The sequence below is a fragment of the Canis lupus genome, chromosome 4 (assembly GCF_003254725.2).
Source record: "Canis lupus dingo isolate Sandy chromosome 4, ASM325472v2, whole genome shotgun sequence".
Classification (NCBI taxonomy): domain Eukaryota; kingdom Metazoa; phylum Chordata; class Mammalia; order Carnivora; family Canidae; genus Canis; species Canis lupus.
This window is the reverse complement of record NC_064246.1, coordinates 73191088-73218441: the sequence shown is the minus strand read 5'-3', so window position 1 is coordinate 73218441 and position 27354 is coordinate 73191088. Positions and strand designations below refer to the sequence as shown.

At 38.4% G+C, this 27354-nt stretch overlaps 1 protein-coding gene and 1 long non-coding RNA gene across 18 annotated transcripts in view; one reads left to right on the top strand and one right to left on the bottom strand.

The window, feature by feature from the left end:
* The window catches only part of SPEF2 (sperm flagellar 2), a 171160-nt gene that overhangs the window by 89889 nt on the left and 53917 nt on the right, over positions 1-27354 (top strand). For 14 of the 15 annotated variants that reach the window (XR_007410382.1, XM_049109377.1, XM_049109375.1 and 11 more), the window contains 7 exons: positions 837-1010; positions 4416-4490; positions 9532-9680; positions 14599-14726; positions 14810-14948; positions 18937-19074; positions 24583-24737. Coding sequence is in view for 14 of the 15 variants with exons in the window: in XM_049109377.1 (XP_048965334.1) it covers positions 837-1010; positions 4416-4490; positions 9532-9680; positions 14599-14726; positions 14810-14948; positions 18937-19074; positions 24583-24737 (958 nt within the window). In the remaining variant the exon portion in view is untranslated. The remainder of the gene's footprint in view (positions 1-836; positions 1011-4415; positions 4491-9531; positions 9681-14598; positions 14727-14809; positions 14949-18936; positions 19075-24582; positions 24738-27354) is intronic. The other variant, XM_049109366.1, reaches the window with a different exon arrangement.
* Positions 1-27354, bottom strand: part of LOC112652659 (uncharacterized) — a 94282-nt gene that overhangs the window by 32731 nt on the left and 34197 nt on the right. For all 3 annotated transcript variants that reach the window (XR_004815058.2, XR_007410383.1, XR_004815056.2), the window contains exons 4-5: positions 14713-14900; positions 9788-9943 (exon numbers count right to left, since the gene is read on the bottom strand). This is a non-coding gene — a long non-coding RNA (uncharacterized LOC112652659). The remainder of the gene's footprint in view (positions 1-9787; positions 9944-14712; positions 14901-27354) is intronic.

Here is a 27354-nt window from a genome sequence, read left to right as displayed (position 1 = left end):
ACTGCACTCCTGATCCTCTTTACTCTGTTCTGTTTTTTTCCACAGTACATACCACCACCCCTTATATAAATTAACTTACTCATCATGTTTATGGTTTGCCAACAACCACTAAAATGCAAACTTCACAAGGTCGGGATTTTTCTTTTTTTTTGTTGTGATGATCTATCTCTGGCAACCAGAACTGTGGCTACTGTCGTTTGTACTACTATTATTAGCAGCAGTGGAGGTTGTTTTACCTCATTGGTATTACCCTTACTTTCCTTCAAGGCACAATTCAAATACAATAAATAGTTGCTGCTTGAGTTAACCAATTGCTAAGAAGACTTGAGTACTATGCGCTATCCTAAATATTTTGCACATATTTGCTCTCAGAAGTCTATAGAGCACAGGTCTTACCCCCTCTGTGACCTCCTCACCCTCGGCTTCTGTAACATTGTTCTTCACCTTCTCTTCATGCTTTCTTCACCTTGGTTTTCCACTGGAATTTTGAAATAATCCTTTCTTTTCCTATTCCACTACATTAGGTACATCTAGATTATTACTTTTACTTTTGGCACCCTTTGTCAACAAGCCCTTCTACCTGCTACACACATACACATCACCATTATCATCATCATCACCATCATTGGCAAAGAAAACAACATTTCTAACAAGGCAGAAAAGGCTTCAAATCCTAGCTTTAAGGACTGTATGATTTAAGGGAGAGCCTTAAAATATGGATGTAAATTTAAATCAGTATAGGCAGTTATATGTTAATTAAGGCTTATCTTGGTTCAAGTAAAATAGCAGGTGTCTAGAGTCTCTAATAAAGGTCTGTTCTTATCATCTTTTTGAAGTTAAAAAGAAATTAGAAGAAAAGGAAGCTGAGAAAAAAGAAGTTCCCCTGGGTGAGCCTCCGCCTCCTCCTCCTCCCCCTCCCCCTCCTCCTCCTGAGCCAGAAAAAGAGAAGGAAACCCATCCTCAACGAGAGCATTCAAAAACTCCTACTGCAAAAGGGAAACCACCAGCAGGTGATTGACAGAATAATTTATAATCCTGTTTGCCAGTTTCTTATTTTCACTTAGAAAAGAATTATAAGTTGCAAGACCTATGCATTTGTTTAGATTCAGACTTTGAGCAACTTCAATTGTATGGAACCAAGTTATGCACTCATATGGGAGTGGAAAAGCCCTTAGTAGCCAGCCAACAGCGTGGTTGTCCCAAGGCCCATGTACTTTCCTGTGTGGGAGGGAATGTGGAGTCCTCATACCCAGTTCTACTGATTAGAATAAGACCACAGATGAGAATAGGATAGGCACAGAGAGTAACCAGAAGGAACTTAGAGCACATCAAAAGGACACACAACTGTTTGCTGAACTGTAGACTTCTGTTTTTGTAGAGTGAGAACATCTTCAAAAAATGAGAGTTAGCATAGCCAGTTTTTCCCAAGAAAAAGGGAACAAATCAACAGCATTCATCAGAGCCTAGAATTCATATGTAACTTACTCATCTGTGTGAGTCTGTGTGATAATAAAAAGGATAGAAATGAGCACCTGGCATCTCAGTAAATGTGTATGTTTGTAATTTATAATATATATGGATCGAGTTGGTGTAGGGAATATGTTTTACCTGAAGTTCTTTCTAGATCCTTAAACACGAAGGACCATTAACTTGAGTGGTAGACAATAAAGATAATGACCAAAGTGAAGTGCTCAGTTGTTGTAGTGCACCATATTGGTAGAATGTCACTATCAGTTTGGTGCTGTGCATAGAAGCAAACCTGGCTGTCGTGTCTAGTTTCAGCTCTGTAAGTAGCTGGCCGCGCATTACCCAAGTCTACCTAGGAATCTTTGATCTTGTGCCAGCATCACATTTTTAAACTCCAGAATCTTTGTGCTTCATGGACATTTGAGATGGATGTGAATTTTTTAATTGAATTTCTTTATGTTGAACAAATACATTTAAAGACTTAAGTAACATATATTATGGTCTATTAAAGACCATCATATCCAATAAAATGGGGCTTGTCTAAAGGGCAAAATATGCGCAAATTCTAAAGACATGTTTTTTTTAATCATAGGAATAATAAAGCACAAAGCCATAAATTAAATATATATGTACTTTTCCCGTGAACCATTAGGAATTAAAAAAAAATTCAGAGGTCTGGAGTAAAGATAAAAACCTTTAAAATGCTGTTTAGAACTGGGGAAAACAGTTTCCACGATGGCTCGAGTAAGCCTAGACTTATCCAATATAGTTCTTTAACCTATAACCATGACTCTCCTCACCACGACCTCCCCCTCAGTCTGCCTGCTATCTGGAGGACTGTGTACTTGAGCCATTCCCTGAAACCAGTCTCTGGTGTTTCTGCTTATAACATAGTTCCATCTTTAAGTTTCTGAAGTTTGCTTGCGATTTTAAAATTGTATTCTTTAATACTGTGCGTGAGAGGAATAATAAAGCTATCATTGCTTAAAAGAATGCTTGCATCTGTCTCTTTTTTTTCACCAAGGACGGGCCTAGAGCCTGATCTTTAAAAACTTATCCAAGTGTTCATCTCCAGAGGCCTAATTATTGCCTTCCAACAATAATGCTTAATGGAAAGAGATTTCAGTGCTTTTGGGCATCAGTGGGGCAGTAGAGCAAGGCAGTGAAGCAGGCGGCTGCCCTTACAGCTCAGGGAAGCTTAGTGAAGCGATTTTAGGGGGAAAAGTTCCTGGCAGGTTTGACTATTTTCATATAAATAATCTACAAATTCTTTTTCAAATGAAAGCATTTTCAGAAATGAAAGCCTGAGGCTTCTGAACATGCCCAGCTCAAATACCCAACAACCATCTTTAGAAGTTGAGATGAAAAGAGGAATTATTTACCAAAAAACGACAAAAAACAAAAACCCAACAGGGTGGAAACAGACTAAAGAAGGGGGCATAGTGCGCTGAGTACGAACAGTCATTGTGCCCCTGTGTGATTCTGCATTTTGTATCTGCTTCCAACGTGCTTGGGATTAAATTTGAAGGAGTTCACAATTATGTTCCATTAAAGGGTCTATTATCAAATCCACTACCAAGCTTCAGAATTTAATTTAAAACTAAAGTTGTCAGTGTGACAATACAATAGTACTATATCCATGCTGCTATTTAAAAATAATTTTTGAGATTTCAGAATCTGTTTAGGAACTGATTAAAAATAAAACAAAAACAGGTAGAGTGCATGCTGCCCCCAGGTGAAATTAGACTTGCTCATCATGCTTTATAAATTCCAGTATCTCTTTGTAATTTCTTTTCTCTGTTGCCTTGTTTAGAGTTTGTTTAGAGCTAAAAAGTTGGTTATCCAAAATATTGTTATTAAAGGAACTAGGAGCTTATCTAAACGTTATTATTATTATTATTATTATTATTAAGCTTATTTCTAAAAAAGCAACTAGTTCAACAAATATTTAGTTTTTAATTATTTGTTTATTTACTTATTTTTGAGTTTGGTGGTTGGCTATTTGGATACTTAAAAGCCTTTTTATAGAAGTTTACTGAATTCCAAGGTTATCCTTCTCTATGTTTTAGTTCTTCGAAGTCTTGGTTGTTGGTTCTGGGAAGTTTAAATATGACATGTGCTACCCATTTACACATTCTTATAATTATCACTTCTAAATATAATAGGTCAGACAGGGTTTCTCCATCACAGGCATTTAAATTGCTTCATCTGTCCAATCTTCCAATGAAGAATAAACTGTAGCCCAGGGCAAAGGGTAGGTAATGATTGCATTTGTTTGGTGACTTATGTGGGATGAAGGGAATTTTTTCAAGGAACTAATTTATTATTTGGGATGCCATATTGAGCTTGAGATGAACAGATTCCCATTTTCCCCCTTCCAGTGCAGTTTTGAACTAGAGTCCAAGGAATCCAAGATAACCATACCCAAACCATCCTTTACATTGCAAGTTATAGTCCATGCAAAGTGGAAATGTAGAAATCACAAGTCATGAGGTCAGGATACACCATATCAAAACAATGTGGTTATTCAGCTCTTCCTCAAGCTCTTTTGGCATCATTCTTATTACAGATTTAGTGATCTTATTATATAAGGATCATTTCATTGAAATAAGTCAAAATAGAGCCATCTGCTTCAAATGAACTTGTAACTAACTTTTAAAACTCTGCAGCTCTGTTGCATTGAAGAGTTTGTCACCAAATCCACTAACAAATATTGACATTAAACTTAAGACTAAACTTCTCAGCGTGACAAATGGAATAGCACTCTCAGGGCTGTCATTCAAGAAGTTTTAATCCAATCTGTCTTCAGATTAATTTTAGCTCACAGTAAAGACCTCAGAAATAAGACTGTTTATCTGTGAGGAATAACATTTGATTGCTCATGAATAATATAGCCCAGGATATTAAAGAAAATCATCAATAATGTTTATGTCTTGAATTTTGTTTAGAACCCTTGACTGGTAAGCCAGACTCTCTTCAGGAAGGAAAAGGAAAGAAAGGGGACACTTCACTCAAAAGAAAAGGTACCGCAGTTAAAGATAGATACGGTTTTGACATGGTTCTGTATACATCGAATACTTCTCTCAGGCATTTGTAAGCCATAAGCCCTTGCCAAAGAATATAACCTCAGCTGTTCTGTAGCTCGGATTTTAGCAAAAGTTCTGCTGAGAAAAGTGATGCTTGTGGGAAATAATTTAGAAACACCTAACATACAGAATATCCATCCATCATAGAAATTACAGGTGTTACCCTTGGGCTATGCTAGGCCATCAGAGAGACATACAGTGAACCATATTTTCTTGAGCTTCCGTCAAATTGCCTTCACTGACACGCCCTTCAGTATAGAGTACTCAACTCCTTTCACAGTGTAACATAGCAGTGGAGGTGAAACTTGCATTATACCAATAATAACCTGGTATTTCATTTTCTGGGGGGATGGTATGCCCACTAAATCATTTAATGGTCCCTATAGGAAATCCCGGGTGAGACATTTCATTCAGAATCAAGGGACAGGAAAATCTTTCTTCATCTGAGTGGTTAGATGATTAGCACATCGAAATGATGATATTTCCTTTTCTATTTTGGCTGTCCAGAAGTTCAGAACCAAACTAGTCGCCATATCTGTGCAAGAGATATCGATAGAGTTTTCCTAGATCTCGATATCGGTTTCCTAATACCTCTTCCAGTTTTGACCGTTCCACTTTAAGTTGTACTTTTCCTCACCCTACTTTCACTTAATTTTTTTTCTGTTTTACCTTAACTGTTTCTGTGAAATAGAGGGGATATAATTTTCAAGTAATAGTTGGCAGAAAATCCTGGGCTCTTAAAAACAGATTTATTTGAAGCTGCTATAACAACCAATTAAAGATTGAAATGCAGTTATAAATATATACAGTTGGCTTTTTCAGGGTACATTCAAATAAGGTTGTCATGAGTGTGTACCTTTGTTTAATTTTTCATTACAAATTGCCAAATGCAGGGCAAGCCAGGAGTATGCAAGTTCACAAACTGATGAGCTGAAAAGGATCTTTATTTTGCCATTTAAAAATACATAACCATGATTCCCAAAGAGAATCTCACCCTTCTCTGGTTATGTAACATGACGTATAACTAGAGCCAGCTGGTGAGTTAACACTGAGATTTAAATCTTAGTTAGGGGATCCCTGGGTGGCTCAGCAGTTTAGTGCCTGCCTTTGGCCCAGGGAGTGATCCTGGAGTCCTGCTGTGTTCCGCTCCATGAACTCTGCTCTTGGGAAGAGCCCCTGGCTTGTTGGGAATGAACTCACTGTTGCAGATGTTGTGTTATGGTCTGTGCTCCAGCACACGGGAGGCTGCAACGTGACAGTGCCAGCCAATGTGCAGAGTGGATGAGGGCATGTGAGAACCTGGCCCCTTTCAACACTGCCCTCAAGCTCCTTAAGTGAAGTTTAATAACTGTAAAAGGTTGACTTCGAGAATGGTGCTGTTTCATGTGTATTGTGGGTAAAGGAACTTGTACTAAAATCGGTCTATCTGGGCCAGTTGCCTAGAATCAATAAAGGCATCAAATAATTAAAAAAAAAAAAAAAAGGGCGTGATCCTGGAGTCCTGCGTCGGGCTCCTGGCATGGAGCCCGCTTCTCCCTCCTCCTGTGTCTCTGCCTCTCTCTCTCTGCCTCTCTCTCTCTCTCTCTATGTCTATCATAAATAAATAAATCTTTAAAAAAATCTTAGCTAAAATCTTAAGCTAAATAAATAAATCTTTAAAAAAAATCTTAGCATAAATCTTAAAATTTATGCTCAGCTCTACTTATTTACTAATAGGAGAGTAATTTTCACGTTTACATTATTTATTCCTTGCTTCTCATTGTGATCAACAAAAGCAAATGAAGGATCACGATAGAATCTTCAAAAATACAAATTAAAGAAAAATTAAATATACTATGCACATTAGTTACCAAGTCAAGTTAAATATAATAATGTACTTGCTTTAACAGCATCCTTAGTTAAAAGTAGACACATTCTAAAAAAAAAAAAAAAAACAAAAAACAAAACAAAACAAAAAAAAGTAGACACATTCTGTTAAAAGTATACACCATAAGCAAATGCAAGTTTAATCAGTTAGTTAACCTGAGTCAGTTAGCTGCAGTTAGCTCAATATAATTAACTAATAACTTTCAAACATTTTTTTGCTTTTATTTTACCGAATTTCTGTTGTGTTTAATAATATTTGAAATAGGTGAATTTGTAGTCCTGATGTAGAAGTCAACTCTTATGGTTTAAGGAGTTATATCCATTCTTCAAATTTATCCTTATTTCCTGCTGTTGACATCTTCGACTCAGTCCTATTCTTCTCTGCATAATAGATCAACCTCTACCTATTTTCTCCCCAAATCTTGACAGTGAAATGCCATTGCCAAGTGTATTTTGGTGTTCTTAAAGCATTTCTTATTCTCTTCAACCCATATGCCATTGTCCCAGGTTATTGCTTCATAAAACAACAGCTCTTCAACACTATGACCTTACCTATCAGTTGTTAATTAGGGACAAAATGAAGAAAGTTTTCCATAATCAACTAATTGCAGAAAATACTGAGTTATGCCAAGTTAAAAAGTCTTTAATTAAAAAAATATATCAATATGCACCTCTAAGGGAGTGGGAGATACAATATGTAATATCCCAAAATATTTTGGCTGCAGAATTCTCTCTTGGAGCAGTTTCCACTGGAGCTAGAGTTTTATGGAACAAACATTGGGGAATAATTTTGTCTTTGTTCCACTGGCCTGCTCATATATTGGCATTGGCATTGTTCCAGTGCTTGCCTTCTGACTTGACTTATTGTTGTAAGTGCTACCAGGCCACTTAGCAATAAATGAAATGTCAGTGTTATAAACATTAGTGACATTTAACTGGAAGGGCATGGAAAAACAGAGGAAAAAAAATAAAAGGCTAATAAAATTGAGATACCTGGCTGCAGTGGCTCTTTAAGTATGGTCCCTGGACCAGTAGCATCCAAATCACCTGAGAACCTCCTAAAAACACAAATACTTGGCCCCACCCCAGATCTACCGAATCTAGAACTCCTGTGGGGGACCAGCAATTTGTGTTTTAATAGGCTCTCTAGGGAATTCTAAATTGGAGAACTATTAAACTGGAGCCCAAGAATTACTGCTCTACTATCGCCATTGGAATATCAGAAACATTCAATTATTTCTAACGTATTATTTATATGCCTCATCCCCAAAATATTTAAATTAGATTACAATTTAGAAAAAACATATATATGAACTATTTCCATTTCAACATTGAATGGCTACACTGAGGACTAAATGATCCAGCTTTCAAGCAAAAGCCAGTCTCTCATTAAAAACTGAAGCTTCCATGTGGTCGGGTGAGTGATATTGAGGAAGAGATGCCCCTTGTTACATTTAACATGCTGGCAGATTTTGTTCAAAAATTACAGCTATATTAATTCCCTATGGCATAGATATATTTTTATTCATTAAAATTTTTCCTCCTTAGTATTTCCATTGTTAAAAAAATAGATAAAAGTTAAATGGAATCAAAGTGCAATGGTCCAAAAATAATACCCGGCTCTTAGTTTTCACTGAATGATCATGATATGTAAGAAAAGAAGAAATAATAAACTCATTCCAGTCCTACACTTATAATTGCAAATATCTTAGGAATTCTTCTTAGAGAAATTCATCTTAAAGTGGCCATAGTGTTATCATTTTTATTTCACTGAAAATACAGGTCAAATAATGGAAAATCACCATATTGAAATATATACCAAATTATGAACACTGCTAGTTATTGCCTGAACAAAGATTTTCTTAAATTTTTCTAAATATAAAAAGATCTAGGTACAACTTCAGACCTGTGGGTAATGGATACTATTTTTAATAGAAGTCACCTATTTAGGGGTGACATGAGACATAATGACAGATTCCTCTCTACTTATAGTCTGTATATTTTTGAATAGCATGAAAATGTAAGGAATATTTACTTTTCTAAATATCATTATCATTAAATAATACTCATTAAGGAAATATAGTTTGGGAAATAAAGTGTTCCCACATCTGTAGGCATCTATAAACTGCATCTAAAATCTCAATAATTATTCTGAAGGTAAGTGTAATTTAAACTGAATGAATTTCTAAACCATAATAACCTTGATCCTGTTAGGACATATTAGGCTTTCTGAGTTAAGCTATTTTCATCAATCACAGGATCTTTCAGACCATAAGAGTGCCATGCCACCCAACTGGTCTAGATTTCCTTCCTGATGCTCTCAGGGGAAGTGAAGCATATGTTCTTTTTGGATTCTCAACTGAACATTAGTATTCTTTCTCTTGCTCCTCTTTTTCCTCCTCTACTTCCTCTTTCTCCCTTTTCTCTCTTCCTCTTTGCTCCCTTCTCTCTCTCTCTCTCTCTTTAATGCCTTAGTTCATCCAGGCTTATGGCACAGCAAGTACTTTCATCCATACTCCCTGAGTGTAGCAAGAAATATAGTTTCCCACTCAGAAACCCTGTTTCTCATTCAGGGAATGTTGGAATATTCAGGAGCTGCAATACCCTATCTCCTTCCTTGCATTCTTTACTAACTCTGGCTGACTCTTATAGTAACTTCCTTCTTCCCTGATCCTATCCTGAGCTTCAAAACAAAAACAAAAGCAAAAACAACCATCAAGAGCCCTGCTCATAGTACACTTACTCTCTTTCTCATTCAGAATGAGAATTTAATTTACTAGTATTTGCAGTAGTAAATGAAATGCACTTTACAGTCTAAACTGTTCATTTTAGAAGCAAGGACAGAGACAAAAATAAAATATCAAGTTGTTTTTCATAGCCAACTGGACAAAAGAAACTAAGTAGCTTTAAAAAAAAAAAAAACCTGTTACTGTTACTACTGGTTAATTTGGAGGCTGTAGAGAATAGAGTTTTTGATTTTTGATTTGTTAAGTCTTCCCAAAATTGCTTGATGTTTTGCCTTAAGTCCACGGTAATTCTAGCTTTATTCATCTACCAGAATCTGGTTCTATTCACCTACTTGTAACAGAATGATTTAATATGCATATTTAAGGTTCTCCTAAAGGAAAATCACCAGGAGGGAAAGGACCACTAAAGAAATCACCTGCTGATTCTACAGACATGTCACCTGTTCCCATAGTGCCAACACCACCCAAGCCAGGATCAGAAGAATGGGTCTACGTGAATGAACCAATTCCTGAGGTATGATGGTTTAGATTTAAGCTAGTAGAAACTAGTCTCTCTCTCTCAATCTCTCTCTCTCTCTCTCTCTCTCTCTCTTTTTTTTTTTTTTTAAGTAAGATTCATACCTTTATTTGCACTATCCAGAAGGCCTTTCATAGCTGGTGATATGTATCTTCATCAAAAAGCCAAGGTGAATTTTTGAGACTACACATTCAATCACATTGTATCCTCTTCTCTACTCCTTCGAGTTTCTGAGTCATGCTTTGAATGGCTATTAAGTGCTGAAAGCAGGAGAACAAAATGGGTTCTGTGAGGACCAATTTTCTCCCTAAGGACAAGCAGAGATGCAGTTTCTTGGAAGAATGACTTCCTCAGAACACATATCTAGCAAATTATAGCCCTCCATCCATGTTCTCATGCCCACATTATAATGCTTTCAAATGAAGTTTAACCTCTCACTTTTGAGAAATAGAAGAAATTTTTTGAAGCTAACTAAACTAACAAAAGAACAGGTCACTGTCTGGCCTGAGAACTTTAAATAGGTATGCCAGTATAAGGTGAGGAGATGCCCCCAGGTGAGCCCGGGAAGCTCCATTCAGTTCTTTGTTCTCTGACAACCACAAAGCCCAGTTCCACCTAGAAAAATCTGGTTGCTTCAATAGATAAATCATCTTAAGAAAAAATCAAGAATGGACTTTCACATTTTTTTTTCAAAGACAAAGAGCTTTGTAAATGATGCAGCCCCTCTTTTCTTCATTGCAGTTCTCAGTGAATTCTTCCTCTTATGAACTCTGAACACTGACTGCCTGTGCCAGACATCTGAGACCCCATGATGAATTTCAGTGGTTGTGGTGTTGCTGTTATTATTGATCTTTCCTAGGGACATGTCTTATCTCCCCAATTAGATTATAAACTCTTTGAGAGAAGGTTGGGAACATGTGGGATAATCAGCTCTATTCAATACAGAATCAAACACAATGTAGATTCTTGATGGAACTCTAATGATTTAATTAATTAGCATTGATAAGGAAGTTAGAAAATATTTGGAGGTGATAATATTAAATGATATAATTGTAGATGTGTGTAATATCACTCAGCCAAACAGAAGCTACTTTTTGAAATAAATACATTAAAAAATTTGTCATAGAATCAGGATATAGAAATGGTTGTTGGGACAAAAATAAAATAAAAATGGTATTATCTGGCAGGGCTGGAGAGTGAGAGACAAAAATATTAAAATGCAATCCTTAACTCCAAACCTTGAAGCTCATGAGAGAAATAAATTTATAGAGGACAAGAAGGAATAGAGGACAGAAGTAAAAAAGTAAACATTAACACTGAGATACGACATCGACATCGGCTCCCATGTAGATCTTCTAGCAGTCAGGATTCTGGCAGAAAACAGATAATAATTTAAGGAGAGTTTAATAAAGGATAAAAAATAAGGGAAAATATAAGGATTCAATTAATACCCCAACAAGGGATAGCCAGGAGCTATATGGCCTATAGGACTGAGAAAGTGAGGAAAGGGAGCAGATGCTTGGAACTTGAGGGGACTTATGTGGAGAGTGCCATCTGACAGGAGCTGAGGCCTTCAGCAGAGGGATGTAGCCACCCACAGTGGTGCGGCCGAGAAGAGCGGGGAGATTCAGAACCAGACCTCGTATCTTTCTGCTCTCCCATCTCTTGCCCAGAAGATGGAAGGCAGGGCAGTTTCCTGAAGTAGTTCACATAAGTCAGCCTTCCAGGGCACTGAGTAGCATGAAGAATGAAGGATAGGACTTGGTCTAGAGGGACAAGAGACAGATATGCAGCACAAAGCAGCCACATAATCCACTCTAGTCCTTTTCCCACCCTAAGCTTCTCACACTTTGGCAGCTACAGAGCTTACCTGCCAAAGAAGAAGCAAGACAGATGCCCAGTTAAATTTTAATTTCAGATTAACAATGGCTTTAAGTGGGCCCCCTATACTTTATCTGGTAACCCTAGTTGCAGGCCTTTCAAGGACCCCATATCTACCTCCCTCAGTAGGCATGTAGACAGATCGAGGAAGGGAGAGGGGAGATAGAGGGGAAAGGGGAAGGTAGATTGAAAGAGAGAGAGAGAAAGGTTGAGAGATTGAGAGAGATTGCTTTCATATCTGGCTCTCCCGGGTGGAGGCAGCAGTCAAGTTCCAGAGGAGCCTGGGTCCTTGTCCCTTTGTCAGCCACAAGAGAGGTTGCAGACAGGACCAAGAAGACAGAGTGAGAGGTCTTTCTTTATAGCTTCTGAAGCTTTGGAGCATATTTGCTTTGGCTACTGATTTCCAATTATCCTCAGTCTTATCCAATGAAAAGAAGACTATTTAATTGGAAAGTATAGATCTGAACACATCTAGTCACATCATGAGAGTTAAGTGCCCAGGCTAAAAAAAATTACATCCCAGAGACCAGAAGAACCTATAGATATGGCATTATCAATAACTCATAGAAATCACTGAGGATATGGGTCCAGAAGACCAGATATAGGCAAACATCCAAATGTTTAATAAAAGGCTGATGGGATTTAGTTACATACAGACCAGGACTGACACAATTTGAGAGAAAATTGTTAGAAGTATGACTTCTGAGCACACCTAAGTGACAAAAATGCTCCCCCAGAGCCCACACAGGTTCACTAAGTCCTGCTGAACTGGCCCATTCCTTTTCCTTGGCAGCAAGGTTGAATAGAAGGATCAGGGAGGTGTATCTTGAGTTCAAAATAGTATTTTGAATAGTATTTCTCATGAAGTTCTTAGAAACGAATGAGATCTGTGAGCAGAGTGTTACTTTAATTAGGTCTATTTCTAGGAGGTAACACAGAGTGTGAATTAATGGATTAAAGTCATCCAGGAGGGAGGTTTAGTAGTGGGCTTCTTTAAAATGGTCTTCAGCACCATTCTGGGTACCGCATCTTTTGAGAGAGATCATGAAAAAGTAGAAACCAGAGGGAGGAACTGGGGTGGGGGAAGGGTGTTAAAAACAATGTCGGGGGACACCTGGGTGGCTCAGTGGTTGAGGGTCTGCCTTTGGCCCAGGGCATGATCCTGGAGTCCCGGGATCGAGTCCCACATCAGGATCCCTGCATGGAGCCTGCTTCTCCCTCTGCCTGTGTCTCTGCCTCTTTCTCTGTGTCTTTCATGAATAAATAAATAAAATCTTAAAAACAACAACAACAACAAAACAATGTCAGAGGAGGAACATTAAAGAAACTGTAAATGTTTAAGTTAGATAAATGAGTACTTCAAGTGTGTCTAGACATTAAATCATAGGCCTTTAGAACTAGATGGAGCCAGCCAGTCTCCTAAAAATTTAACTGCTGATAAAACTGGGCTCAGGGGTGTCTACATAGTAAAATTTATTGAGGGCCCGTTATGTGCAAATGCTGTACTAGATGCCAGGACTACACAAACAAGCGAGTTTCATCCTGAATCCCAGCCTACCTCCTTACTGTCTTGAAATATCTGACATGCTGTCATAAGGAACACTGTATGAATGTAGTGCCCTTCTCCAAAGGGCACAGCTAGGGCTGATATGTGGAAAGGAAGGCAAATTTCTGCTCAACACACAGGAAAAATTTCCAGGAACATAGTTGTGTGGCACCAGAGGGCCTGCCCTGAAATGTTTCAGTGAGATCTATGGAGGGATAACTTATCCTTAATATTTGGTATTTCTTAGTGGAAGGGAGATTAACCAAATAACCTCTCCAAGCCCCATGTGTAATATCCTGAGTAAATAAATGCACAACCAATAAGGTAATATTTAGTACAGAGAATTTATATTGGATATAATATGTATCTTTAGTTTTATTTCATTTCAATTATTTCTTGGTTTTGGTTGTTTATTTGCATCATCAAAGATAATATAAAGAAATTTTCTAACTTTCATGGTGCACACAGCAAAGATAAAACCACTTGGGCAAATGCAGAGAAATGATTCATCACCACCATGACATGAATGTTAGATATTGTCCATGACAGGCAGTTTTCCAACGTAGGCAAAATCTGACATCTATTTATTCATTCAATAAATATTTGAGTACCTTTTGTGTCCCAGACACTGTAGTGATTTTAAGAAAAATGAGAGAGTGGTGACTAAAACCAGCATTGGTCTCATTGTTCTTTATGAGACTGGTATTCTAGAGGAGAATATGGACAAATGAATGAGCAGTTGCCATTAATGTCATCCTTACTATAATGGGAGAAAGTGCTGAGTGCAGGGTACTGAGATAGGACTCCAGAACTTTAGAGGATGACCTTCAACACTTTTCTTTAAAAAAAAAAAAAAAAAAGATTTTATTTATTTATTCATGAGAGACATGGGGAGAGAGAGAGAGAAAGAGAGAGAGAGAGAGAGAGGCAGAAACACAGGCAGAGGGAGAAGCAGCTCCATGCAGGGAGCCTGATGTGGGACTTGATCCCAGGTCTCCAGGACCTGGGCTGATGGTGGCTAAACCGCTGAGCCTCCCGGGCTGCCCTCAATACTTTTCTAATCAGAGGAGGATTTCTGAAAGAAATTTGTCTGAACTGAGACATGAAGAAGTATTTGAATTAGTGATTAGCTGGGGGAGGGGAGAGAAGGAAGGGCTAGAAGTTTCACAAAGAATGCTTTAGATAGGGCAGCCCCGTGGCTTAGCGGTTTAGCACCGCCTTTAGCCCAGGGCCTGATCCTGGAGACCTGGGCTCCCTGCATGGAGCCTGCTTCTCCCTCTGCCTGTGTCTCTGCCTCTCTCTCTCTCTCTCTCTCTCTCTAGGTGTGTGTGTGTCTCTCATGAATAAATAAATAAAATCTTAAAAAAAAAAAAGAATGCTTTAGATGGTTTCATCTTGATCTTCTTGCTGAGTATTGCTCTTCTGACTCAATTATTCAAGAGAATTATCACTTTGAAATGATTAATTTTATGCTTTACCATTTAACAGGAAATGCCTTCATTTTTAGTGCCTTACTGGGAACTAATCGAAAATTCCTACATAAACTCCATCAAAACAGTACTCAGGCATCTGAGAGAAGAACAGCATAGTGTGGTTGCTTACTTATACGAGGTTAGGTAAGTAAAATTTCCAAAGTCAGAATTTTGTAGTCTACAGGCATGTTGTGTAAGCTCCATCTCACTCTCTTAATGCCTTACAGAACAAATTTCCAGCAGTTTCTATGGCGTCCAGATCACAAGCAAGATTTTGTATCTCAATGGCAGGCTGATTTCAATGCTCTTCCTGATGACCTGTGGGATGATGAAGAAACAAAGTCTGAACTACACCAAAGAGTAAATGTAAGGAAATCTGCAACCTGCTGCACCAGGGTCTCCACACACATGAATATTGTACTGCAGAAGCCTAACTCATTCCTTTCTTCTTCCATGAGGTGTGAGGGTGAGGAGGGAAATGGTTTGAACATTTATCTACCAACTTTCAAGAGCAATGGCTCTTCCAAACTTGAGTTCAAACAGGATTTTTTTTTAAGATTTATTTATTTATTCATGAGAGACACAGGAAAGAGGCCAAGACACAGGCAGGGGGAGAAGCAGTCTCCTCATAGGGAGCCCAATGCAGACTCAATCCCTGGACCAGGGACCACAACCTGACCCGAAAGGGAGATGCTCAACCACTGAGCCATCCAGGCACCTCACTTTTTTTAAACAGGATTTTTTTTTCAAGATTTATTTATTTATTCATGAGAGACACACAGAGAAAGGCAGAGAGAGACCAGACTTGAGTTCAGAATGAGAACATGCTGGCCAATACTTCCAGAGAAAGGACCCAAGTCCAGTAAAGCAAGAGCATTCTTGGGATCTCTTTTGTAGACTCCTAACCCAAAGCTTTGTTTGGCATTGTAACTATCTCCATGCTTGGTATTAAGCACATGCCTACCTTGAGTGCAGTCATATGGTTGGATGATGTCAAGGAAGGGAAGAGGGGACTTCGTGGAAAACCTAAAAGCCTGCCAATATTGAATAGATCCTGTGAGGGGAGGTAGCAAATCTTTTACATCTTTGTATCTCCAGCAGGCACAGTGCCTGCCACGTAATAGGCAGATTTTCATAAATGGGATATATTACCCTGATGCTTTAGAAAAGGACTCCTGATATCCAAGAAGCCTGATTTCAATATCTTACCTTTTGTCTTTCCTGTATAAATTTACAGAGCCCCTTTTTCTGTCACAGGAATTCCTTCCCTTGCCACTCCCAAAATATAGGTTACTGGTAGTCAAATCTGATTATAATCTTAATATTTATTTATATAACCAAAAAAGTGCCAAAACCTATCCTATGAGCCATTTATCTTCTCTACAAATATTTATTGAACATCTATCATGGTCCTAGCACTATTCAAGTGTCTTGAAACTCAACAGTGAACAAGAAGTCTATGACCTCAAGATGTTTATATTCTGGTAGCCAAAAGACAGAGGATAAGCAATAAACAAATGAGTATATAGAATATACCATGAGTGTGTGTCATTGGTAATGAGAGCTTTGTGAAGAACAAGAAAGGAGGCAGGAAAGGAATGTTGATGTACCATTTTATATATGGTGGTTGTGGAAAGGCCCACTGAGAACGTGACACTTGAGCAAACTCAGAACAGGTGTGATTGAGTGAACTGTGTAGATATTTGGGGAAGAGTGTATCAGGCACAGAGGGAAGAAAAGCCAAAGGCACTGAAGTGGAAGGATGAGTAGTGTGTTTAAAGAACAGTAAGTTGACGGGGGTGGCTAGAGGAACAGAATGAGCAGGCCAGGTGGATGGTGATGAGGTCAGAGAGATCATAAGGGATCACATTATCTAAGGCCTTGGAGGTCATTATTAGGATATTGGTATTGATCTGAATGAGAGTTGAAGCCTTAGTTTTTGGTTTTTAAGAGGATCTGTCTATAGTGGAGTAAAAGGGAGACCAGGCTGGGAAACCAATTGCGAAGCTACTGAAATTAAGTGAAGGTATTATACTGATTTAGATGATCTGGGTGCTGGAGCATTAACCCAAGAGGTATTGAATTAACTGCAGCTCTGATGCAGCATTATTTGACCCATGAAGAAGCATGACAAGCTATCTCTTCATGGTCTCCTATACTCTGTAGAGTATAAAATAACCATCTTTGCCCCAAAGTACTTTTTTTGTATTGAATTCTATTGTATCTGATATCAATACTGGAACCTTGCTTTATTTATTTGTGTTTATCTCATATAAGTTTTGACTTTTGACCTTTTTGTGTCCTATTATTTTATATGAGACTCTAGTAAGTCATATATAAGTTGAATTTGGGCTCTTGACCCAGCAGAAAACATTGAAAACTTTTGTGAAAGTGATCATTTTTAATGATTTTTGTCTGCACGACTTTCACAATTAATAGCTATGAGTTTTTCTTTAAAACAACCCACTCTGATTATTCAGGGATATATAATAATTCCCTAGTTTTTGCCAAATAAAGTGTGAAAACCAGCTGTGCCTCTGGATAATCCTGGACCCTCTCTATGCTCTGTCAATGTGCTTGTTCTTGACTTACTTCATTCCAATTCTGAGAAGTTAATGGAGAGGTTCTGCTATTGCATTGTCTTCACTCTACCATCAGAAATCTGAGCCACAGAGATGCTAGTACTTGCCAAGGCCTCATAGTGAAGCAGGAACAAAAAGAGAACTCTTCTAGCTCTCAGAAATGTACAAATACTTGGTAAGCGCAAGCCAGTATGCACTGAATGTCTGCCAGAGCAGCTGTGGAAAGACCATGAAGATATCAAGATCGGCTCTAAAATAATGATGTTTTGTGCTGACACTTAGCATATGACTATAAAAATGGTTGTGATACTTTCATTTTTATGTCCAGTTCCCTGAAGGTAACAAACCAAAGTGCTAAGTGTTCCATTAACACAATATCACAGAAATAAAACCCACTGTGGGCACTGGCTGAAATGGAAATGCTTGAATGAAACTGCTTGCATTAGGATTCCTGGCTCCACCCCACACTGAAACCATAGCCAAGTGACTTAACCTCTCTGGGCATCAATTTTTTCACCAGAATTTACTCCTGGTTATTGTGGAGACTAGCAAGGTAATCCATGTAAAGCACTTACCCACAATGCCCAACCCATAGTAACATTCAATAAATTATTATTGTGAGAACTGTCACATTTTAATTGACTGTCTATATTTCATTAATGGGATATTTTATTAAAGAAATATTTTATTGCTATAAATAATATTATATTCTTATAAGATATATTTTATTAACTGTGGGATTATCATATGCTAAATACTGTGCTAAGCACTTTAAATACATAAGCTAATTTAGCACACACGAGAGGTAAGAGGTAAAGTATATAAGACCTGAAATAGTGGTGTATATTACTCAAGAGCACAGACTCCTATCTTGGATCCACCACCAACTTTTTGTGTGCCTTTAGGAAGATAACCTCTCTATAACTCATCTGCAAAATTAACATTATAATAGTACCTCAAGTTGTTGCGAGGCATTAAATGAGTTGATATCAGTACAGTGACTTCCATTCTGACACACTGACACCCATGGAAAGACCTCAGTACATGGTAGCTATTGTTTTGTTATCTAAATGGCAGAGCTGGGATCTTTAAAATATTTTTTTTTACTGCTAGCTCTTTAGTAGAAAGCTTATTTTTGGACAATCCTATTAAGTTCAGACAGCACTTCTTGGTGAATGACATGTTCCACTTATGGTGAATGAATAGGCTTATGCCCTTGGATTAAATACAGCTGCATATTTCATCCACCAACAATATGCCATTTCCACAAAAATTCCCTGAAAGGACTTCTTAATTTTTTTTAGAGAGAGACAAAGAGAGAACTGGGTGGAGGGTGGCCAGAGAGACGGAGAATCTTAAGCAGACCCAGTGCAGAGCCTGATGCAGGGCTCGATCTCATGACCCTGAGATCATGACATGAGCTGAAATCAGATGCTTAACCGAACTGAGCCATACAGGCACCCCAGGACTTCTTCAACTAAACAAATTTTCTGGGAAAGGACTAGAATACTACATAAAACATAGCCACCCATAAATAAAGTGAACTGCAGTGAATTTGTGCATATGATTTGGTGAGCTGGTTTTACAAAGTAAGGGCCTGGCATAGAGAAGAAGCAAAATAAATATCTGTTGAATGAAGGAATAAAATCCATGAGTGCATTAGGTCTAATTTTCTTTGGAGACATTTTTAAGGCAGGTAAAATATTCTATTTTCATTACCCTGAGGTAATTCGAGCCATGTTCTAAAGCACAACTGTGTTCTTTCTGTTCAGGATTTAAGAGACCGCCTGTGGGACATCTGTGATGCCCGGAAGGAAGAAGCAGAGCAGGAGCGTCAGGATATCATTAACGAGAGCTGGTTGCAAGACTCAATCGGAATAACGATGAACCATTTCTTCTCACTAATGCAGGTAAGAGTGGCTTGTCAACAACACAGACTCTTGTCTCCACAGCTGTGTCCTGTCCCTCCCTTTGGGAGTGTGAGGGGCCTGTTCAGGCCTCATTTTACTCACAGCACTCTGCCTGGCCTGAGCTCCAACTTGCTGAGAAAGTTAGCTGAAATAAATCATTTTAGTCCGGGGCCAAACAAACACCAGAACTGGAAGCGTCCCTGGGTGCCTGGGTGGCTCAGTCAGTTAAGTGTTTAGCTCTTGACCTCAGCTCAGGTCCTGGTCTCAAGACCCTGTGAAGCTGGACATGGAGTCTGATTAAACACACACACACACATACACACACACACACACACACACACACACACACACACACACACACACTAGAGCATTCCAAGCAACCACCAACCAGCTTTGCACCAGGTGGCTTAGAAGTGTGGAGAGGGACAGAAGAAATGCTCTCCCTACTGGTTGTTGCCTCATCAGCGCCTCACAATGGACACCCAAAGTAGCCAGCAGAAGCCCAGGAAAGCATCTCTGCCACAAAGCATGGGCAAGGTCAATGGCAGCAGGCATTTGATTCCAGAAAAAAAGTTTATGTCCAGATTGAAAAAAAAAAACAAAAAAACAAAGAAACAAAACCACCATTCACCAGAATAACCTCATTTGCAGCCTGTTAAATAAAATTTGCACTAGATGAGATAAGAAGATAGACATTGCTCTTATTCCAAGAGTGTTGTCAACAGTAGTACAAATAGGATCCTTCCTATCTTCACCTAGTTTTACCACTGGGAGTAAGATACCCTCAAGGAGCAAGTTAGGCTCCTCCCCTCCCAGAGGAACTGGTGGACAGGGGTGTTATGTTCCTTGATGCTTACATTTCAAAGAGATGGTGCCCAGATACTCAGGAAAGACAGTTTTGAGATCTACAACTGGCAAGAAGCTTTTAAAAACATTTACATCTGGGGATCCCTGGGTGGCTCAGCGGCTGAGCACCTGCCTTCAGCCCAGGGCGTGATCCTGGAGTCCGGGGATTGAGTCCCACATCAGACTCCCTGCATGGAGCCTGCTTCTCCCTCTCCCTCTGCCTGTGTCTCTGCCCCTACCACCCCCCCCCCCGTGTCTCTCATGAATAAATAAATAAAACCTTTAAAAAAAAAAAAAGATTTACATCTGAGGGGCACCTGGTGGCTCAGTCAGTTAAGTGTTTGCCTTTGGCTCAGGTTAGGATCTCAGGGTCCTGGAATGGAGCCCCATGTCATTGGGCTCTCTGCTCAGTGGGGAGGCTGCTTCTCCCTCTCCCTTTGCCCCTCCCTCCCTGTTCATGCTTTCTCTCTCTCATAAATAAAATCTTAAAAAAAAAAAAAAGACAACTCAAAGGGACAGAGCAAGGATTTACAATGACAAATTTTCTAAAGTAAATTAGAAAAGGAGTGGCCAGGAGTGTCAAGATAGGAAGAAGACTGTCTAAAGTTCAGCCGAGCTGAGGGGAATAGTAAGCCTATGTTGGTCAAGCTGTGTCTTCATGAGTATTTTTTCCTAAGAGCATAGCAGTGAGGGTAGAGAATGGAAAAGGGTACGGTTTTAGTCTTCAACTGATTGATGATTGACTTACATGAGGCGATATGGCAGGAGAGAGGGCTGTGTAGCTGACAAGCCAAGCTAGGGCACAGTAGGTGTTCGATAAAGGCTCATTCAGCCAATGCCCATGAATGCTGATACTTCCAACCTTCAGAAGGATAAGCCTGTGGTGCAGGGGCAGATTGAACCACAGGAGGCCTGAAAAGTCAGCAGAAAGTGGAGACCCAGGAGCAGTGTCACTGAATACCAGCTCTGGGATCCAGGCGTGGGTTGTACAAAGGATTAAAGTGAGCCAGCCAAGCAGCCTCAGCCATGCTGGGCAGCGTTGCTGGGGTACTGGTTTGGGCAAGCAGAGATTGACTGTTGGAACAGGGGCGTCAGAAGCTTCTGGCAGAAATAACTGAAATCCAGTAATGAAGGCAAAGGGAATAGAGAATTTTTGTGAATCATTTCTCATTAGTCCGAGGAGTACATGACTCTCTGGGGAATGTTAGAAGTCTCAGACCTCAGCAAGAACCTAGATTGAAGGCTCTGGTCCTGAGAAGCTGAATCTACATCTAAATCTAATGAGGAGGAAAGAAGAGAAAGGCCTGGGCAGCAAATAAAAGCTGCTCTTCATTAATTCCTTACTCTTTACTCTGTACGTGCCAGGCACTGCTTGAAGGACTGACGTAGGTTACATGAAACCTTCGCAACAACCCTGTGCCGGGACTTCTGTACAATCCTTCAACATTGTTCAAATAGTTGAAGGCCCGCCATGTGGAACAGCAAAGGACCTTAAGAAAACCAAAGCTGGAAATTATAGGTAGGGGATTTTTAGTCCAATAAATGAAGAAAGAGCCTAATGACTAGAACTATCCATCAAGTAACAGACTTTTGAAGCAACTGAGCTGCTTGTCCGGGAAACTTATAAGCCCATGTCTATGGAGGATGAGGGAAAGAATCTTTGTGAAAGTCTTCAAGGCCTGCAGTACTGAGTTACAGACAACTAGATAAGCATTTCCCAAAGTGCATTCCACAGGACACTAGTTTTACACAACGGTTCACAGAAAAGGACTCAATGATCAAATGAGATTGGGAGGTACTGCACACTGTGCTTCCCTATCCTTGGGAGATCGACAAACATATTGACATACTAGGACATCAAGATGTCATAAAGAAACCTTTTTGATACATTAACCCAGCATTTCTGAAACAATTTGACATTGCAAAGTTTTGTTTGTTTTATCCCCAGCAAGGTACTCACAGCCTATGGGACAAGTTTTCTACCTATTAAATTTTTAAAAATGCTATGCTAGATGATTTTCTTTTTTTAATATTTTATTTATTTATTCGAGAGAGAGAGAGAGAGAGAGAATGGCAGAGACACAGGCAGAGGGAGAAGCAGGCTCCATGCAGGAAGCCTGACGTGGGACTTGATCCTGGATCTCCAGGATCAGGCCCGGGGCTGAAGGCGGCGCTAAACCGCTGCGCCACCTGGGCTGCCCAGATGATTTTCTTTTTAAAAAATTTTATTTAAATTCAATTACTTAACATATAATGTATTTTTGGTTTCAGAGGTAGAGGTCAGTGATTCCTCAGTCTTATGTAACACCCCAGAATTCATTCTATCACATGCCCTCCTTAATGCCCATCACCGAATTATCCCATCCTTCCACCCCTCCAACAACCCTCAGTTTGTTTCCTATGATCAAGAGTCTCTTATGATTTGTGTCCCTCTCTGATTTCATCTTGTTTTATTTTTTTTCTCTCTTCTCCTATGATTCTCTGTTTTGTTTCTTAAATTCCGCATATGAGTGAGATCATATAATAATTGTCTTTCTCTGATAGACTTATTTCACTTAGCATAATATCCTATAGTTCCAGCTGAATGATTTTCTAACATTCTCTTCAAAACTAGGATTCTGTCTTTAAGAATGACAAGTGCAAATACATATTGCACTGTGAGATTTGTCCATATATGAATATTTTAAAACTTAATTTGGTTGCTCTGCAGGAAAAAACTGTAGTTTCCTAATCATTTCAAAATGCTGGTTTGAAAAATTACTTAAATTTATATTTATGTTTAAAATCCAAATATTTAAAACATGCTTTATAATTTAAAACAATATATGAATGGTAATTTTATTTTATACTATAGATTCAATTTAACCAGGTGAACATTTTCCTGTTTCACTCATTTGCCTAGAAAAGTTTAATGATGTACAAGACAGCTTTTCAAGAGCAATTTGGCTTACTCTTTTTTGTATCAAAACCAAACGTACTGAAACTGTTTTTGTCTTCTGTTGTAGACTATAATGTGAAAGCAGTGATCTATTCTAAATTGTGAATATGGCAGTACAAGACTATTTCTTGATGTTTTATGAAATAAATAGCAACATTAATTGCTTGATAAATATTGGGATCCCTTCATAAATATCCTTGGGTTAGGTTCAGCTAAGGGCTTTGAACACTAGGTCAGTTTTGTTCATTTTGGAAAATATGCTATTATTAACTACATATCATGGAATACTTCTACAGAAGAGTTTCAGTCTTTAGGCCCCCAGGTACTGGTATAAGTAGCCCCACTAACCAAATCAAATTTTGGAGGTCATGTTTACAATACCAAAGGGGAACATGGACATGCCAACTGATCTGACACCTAATGGGAGAAGGGATTGGAAAACTCATGGTCTACATTTCTGTGTTTGGCACTCAGACATGCATGCATTTCCTCATTACTGCAAAAGGATGTGCCTTGGCTGGAAGGGAGTCCCTAGTGAGTGACTGATGCCTGACTTATCACCACTTCTTCTATGTTCTCCATTTCTCTCAAGGCAGTACTGGCAACACCAACAGACAAGGTTTGCTGGGAGCATGGGGAGATGGTCTCCCTACTATACATATTGAGCAAGAATAGAAACTGTGAAAAGAGAACTACCCATTACCACTTTGCCTTACCTTGTCATTTCTCCACAATTATGTTAAACAGTCCTACAGCACCAAAACCTAATCTTGCTTTATATTTCAAGTTTTTTTTTGTATTTGTACCTGTATTTGTTTTTTTTAATTTTTATTTATTTATGATAGTCACAGAGAGAGAGAGAGAGAGGCAGAGACATAGGCAGAGGGAGAAGCGGGCTCCATGCACTGGGAGCCCGAAGTGGGATTCGATCCCCGGTCTCCAGGATCGCGCCCTGGGCCAAAGGCAGGCACTAAACCACTGCGCCACCCAGGGTTCCCTGTACCTGTATTTGTATTTTTTATTTGTATATATCGTATTTTTGGTGTCTCCCAAATCAACTAACTTGTTACATTCTCTTCAAAACTAGGATTCTGTCTTTAAGCATGACAAGTGCAAATACTTATTGCACTGTGAGATTTATCCATATATGAATATTTTAAAACTTAATTTGGTTGCTCTGCAGGAAAAAACTGTTTAGTTTCCTAATCATTTCAAAATGCTAGTTTGAAAATTTACTTAAATTTATATTTATGTTTAAAATCCAAATATTTAAAACATGCTTTATAATTTAAAACAATATATGAATGGTAATTTTATTTTATACTATAGATAAAATAGAAGGCATTCACATGTTTGTTAAGGTATTGGGTGATTGAATATAGGACACAGGAATTCTTAATGTCACAGTAATGAATAATATGTACTACTTCAGCTGTCATACATACTATAATCTTTTGTCATAAAGTCAAGAGGCATAGAAATACCATCTTGTTGAGTGGAATCATACTCAATGAGTACAGAGAACACAAGTCACCAGTTATCTTTCATTGTTATGAAAGATATATGCCCTTAGATCCACAACTATAGCCAATTCTTTCTTAATTTCCAGAAAATTGATTTCAACTGAAATATTTTTAAATAGTGCTTACAGAGCCTATATGGGAAATATGTAAAGATTAGTTCGTTTTTTTCTTGGGTATTAACATTCATATTTGCTATTAAAGACAGAACTGAACCGTTTCCAAGATACAAAGAGACTCCTTCAAGATTATTACAGGGGAATGGAATGCAAAATTCCAATCGATGACAGTAAGAGATTTACTCGAATCCCGTTGGTCCAGCTGGATAGTAGTAGAGACATTTTGGAAAGCCAACTCAGGTAAGGTAGACTATGTAGTGCTGTAATTGGTCTGAACATAAAAACCTCATGATTTTAAGTTGAATGCCAGTAATAAAAAACCACACTCTTGTATCTGCAAATCCAAAATTGAAAAAAGCTCCAAAAAGTGAAAAATTTTCTAACTTCAATTTAAGACGGTTGATATGCGTTATTATCCAAATTATGGTGACTATGTACTTTGCTGGAGAGGTATAGTGCATTTCATTATGAAGTGCTTCCAGCAAACTCTGCTGCGGATATTAGGGGTTATGTAGTGTCTATAAATTTTGAATTCTGAAAAACTTTTGGCCCAAGAGTTTTCAGCAAGGAATCCTGAATCTCTATCACTTTTATGAAAGGTCCCAAGTACGTGTGTGTGTGTGTGTGTGTGTGTGTGTGTGTGTGTATGGCATGTAAATGAAAATGGAAGAGGTTGTGAGTCTTCTTTTACAGGTAAGGAAACTGAGAAACAGTAAAGGTTCAATCATTGATTATGACTTCATGAGACTGAAAGACTTGTCAATAGTCTAAAATCAAACTCCTGCCAGAGCAATAAAATAAGGAATCGTATTTTCAACCAAATATTCCTATTCAATACAAAAGTTTGTAAATAATTGCATTTATAGACCAAATGGGTGGGAGCAGGGGAAGGGCAAGATCCCAAACTCAGAGAAGCTATGAACAGATAGAAAAATGTCTGCATTAAGAATTAAAGTAATATTTTCTCATGACCAATAAAGAGGTCAATGAGAAAACAAGAACCTACAATGTTAAGAGGGGAAAAAGAAAGAAGTTAGACTTAAAAAATAATATACAGGATGAACATTAAATTTAAATCTCCAAAGATATATGTATTGAAGATTGAAAGCAGTATATGTACTTTATTTTACAAGTATGCTCAGGTCAACGCAGGTAACACAAGTTGTAGAAACTAAACATGGTATAGTGAATATGTTTTGAAGAGATAGATGTGGTTTCAATCCTGGGTCTGTTATTTACTAGTCATATGTGAATAAATTAGAACAATTTATTTGGGGGAAAGTCACCTCAACTTTCTTAAGCCTTGTTTTTATTATCTATAAAGTAGAGTTATTGTGAAGATTACAGAAACTGAAATCCTCAAAGCACTGAGTACCATGTCTGGGGATCAGAAGACTTGAGATCCACTCTCAATAACTCTCAATAAGTAGGGACTATTATTACATATTATGACAATAACTTACATGCAATATTTTAATTGTGAGAATGTTCTTGCTTTGCTTTATCCTCCCTTGTGCCAAACAGGATTTGAGATACCTGAACATGATAGGGTTATACATAAGATCTGAGACCCACTTCTTCTCTCTCTAGATTTCCTCAATGTAGTCCTATCATGTCCCCATCATGCCCATGTGTAAGCAAGAAAACACAAGAAGTAACATCTTTTTGATACGAATACAAGAGAAATGTTTGACTCAGCAAGCTACTGAGAGAGAACTTTGAAATTGAAAACAATAAAAAATTCCAAAGGCAATATGAACCATCAAAGCCATTAAAAGAGGCCAAGTTCCAATGTCCGCAGTAGCAGTGCATTCTGTTCTTAGCACAAAATAGCAAGTCAGGCATATTGGGGAAGCTATTAAAGTTGGTTAGCAGAATGAAACAGGGAAAAGAACAGCCAGTTCTTAATTTCTGCAAAACAACCTTGCACCAGTCTCAAGCTCAAATCACTGCTATGAATATCTACTGAAACTCAGTGTACCAACCAACCAATCAACTATAGTCTCTTTAAAATAAATAAGGGAAACAAGCATACTGTTAATCATTTCCACATAGCTGTCAATTTTATTCTTGTAACAACAACATGATAGCAACTAATAATTTGTTGATAACTAATAATTGGCAATGACTAAGAATTAGTAACAGTAGTAATAGTAGTAGTCATATATTTGTATTATTCAAGGAAAGGAGCTCCAGAGTCACGTGACATGCCCCAATTCATATCCATTGACAGTGGCAGAGCTAGCTAGACCAGAATTTTTTCCTGTAAATGAATTCTAACCCCAAATTTTATTTCTTCTTATTTATTTTTTTTAAGATTTTACTTATTTATTCATGAGACACACAGAGAGAAAGGCAGAGACATAGGCAAAGGGAGAAGCAGGCTCCCTGTGGAAAGCGTGATATGGGACTGAATCCCAGGACCCGAATCACAACCTGAGCCAAAGGCAGATGCTCAACCACTGTACCACCCATGTGCTCCCAACTTTTGTTTCTAAATGATATGCCACCATTGCTGTCCTCCAAAGCAAAAGTGTTAGGAAATGCATGTTGTACTATATTAAACATTTACAGATGGATCACACAACCTTTACCTTAGCTTGTTAGACACATGAATCTCGGTGTCTCAGTGACTGACATTTAGTATTACTTGATTATTAAAATGTAAGTTGTCCTTGTGTGTAGATGTGTGCTACGTAGAATAACCTCAGCACATTGCCTTTATAGGCACAGTACACTATCAGAATTACAAATACTATAAGAATCAAAGAGTTAAGTTCGAGAAACCACATCTAATGCTTCAAAACAAGACCAAGCTAATTGTTTGCTGGAGGTCACAAACAGCTTTCTGGATCAC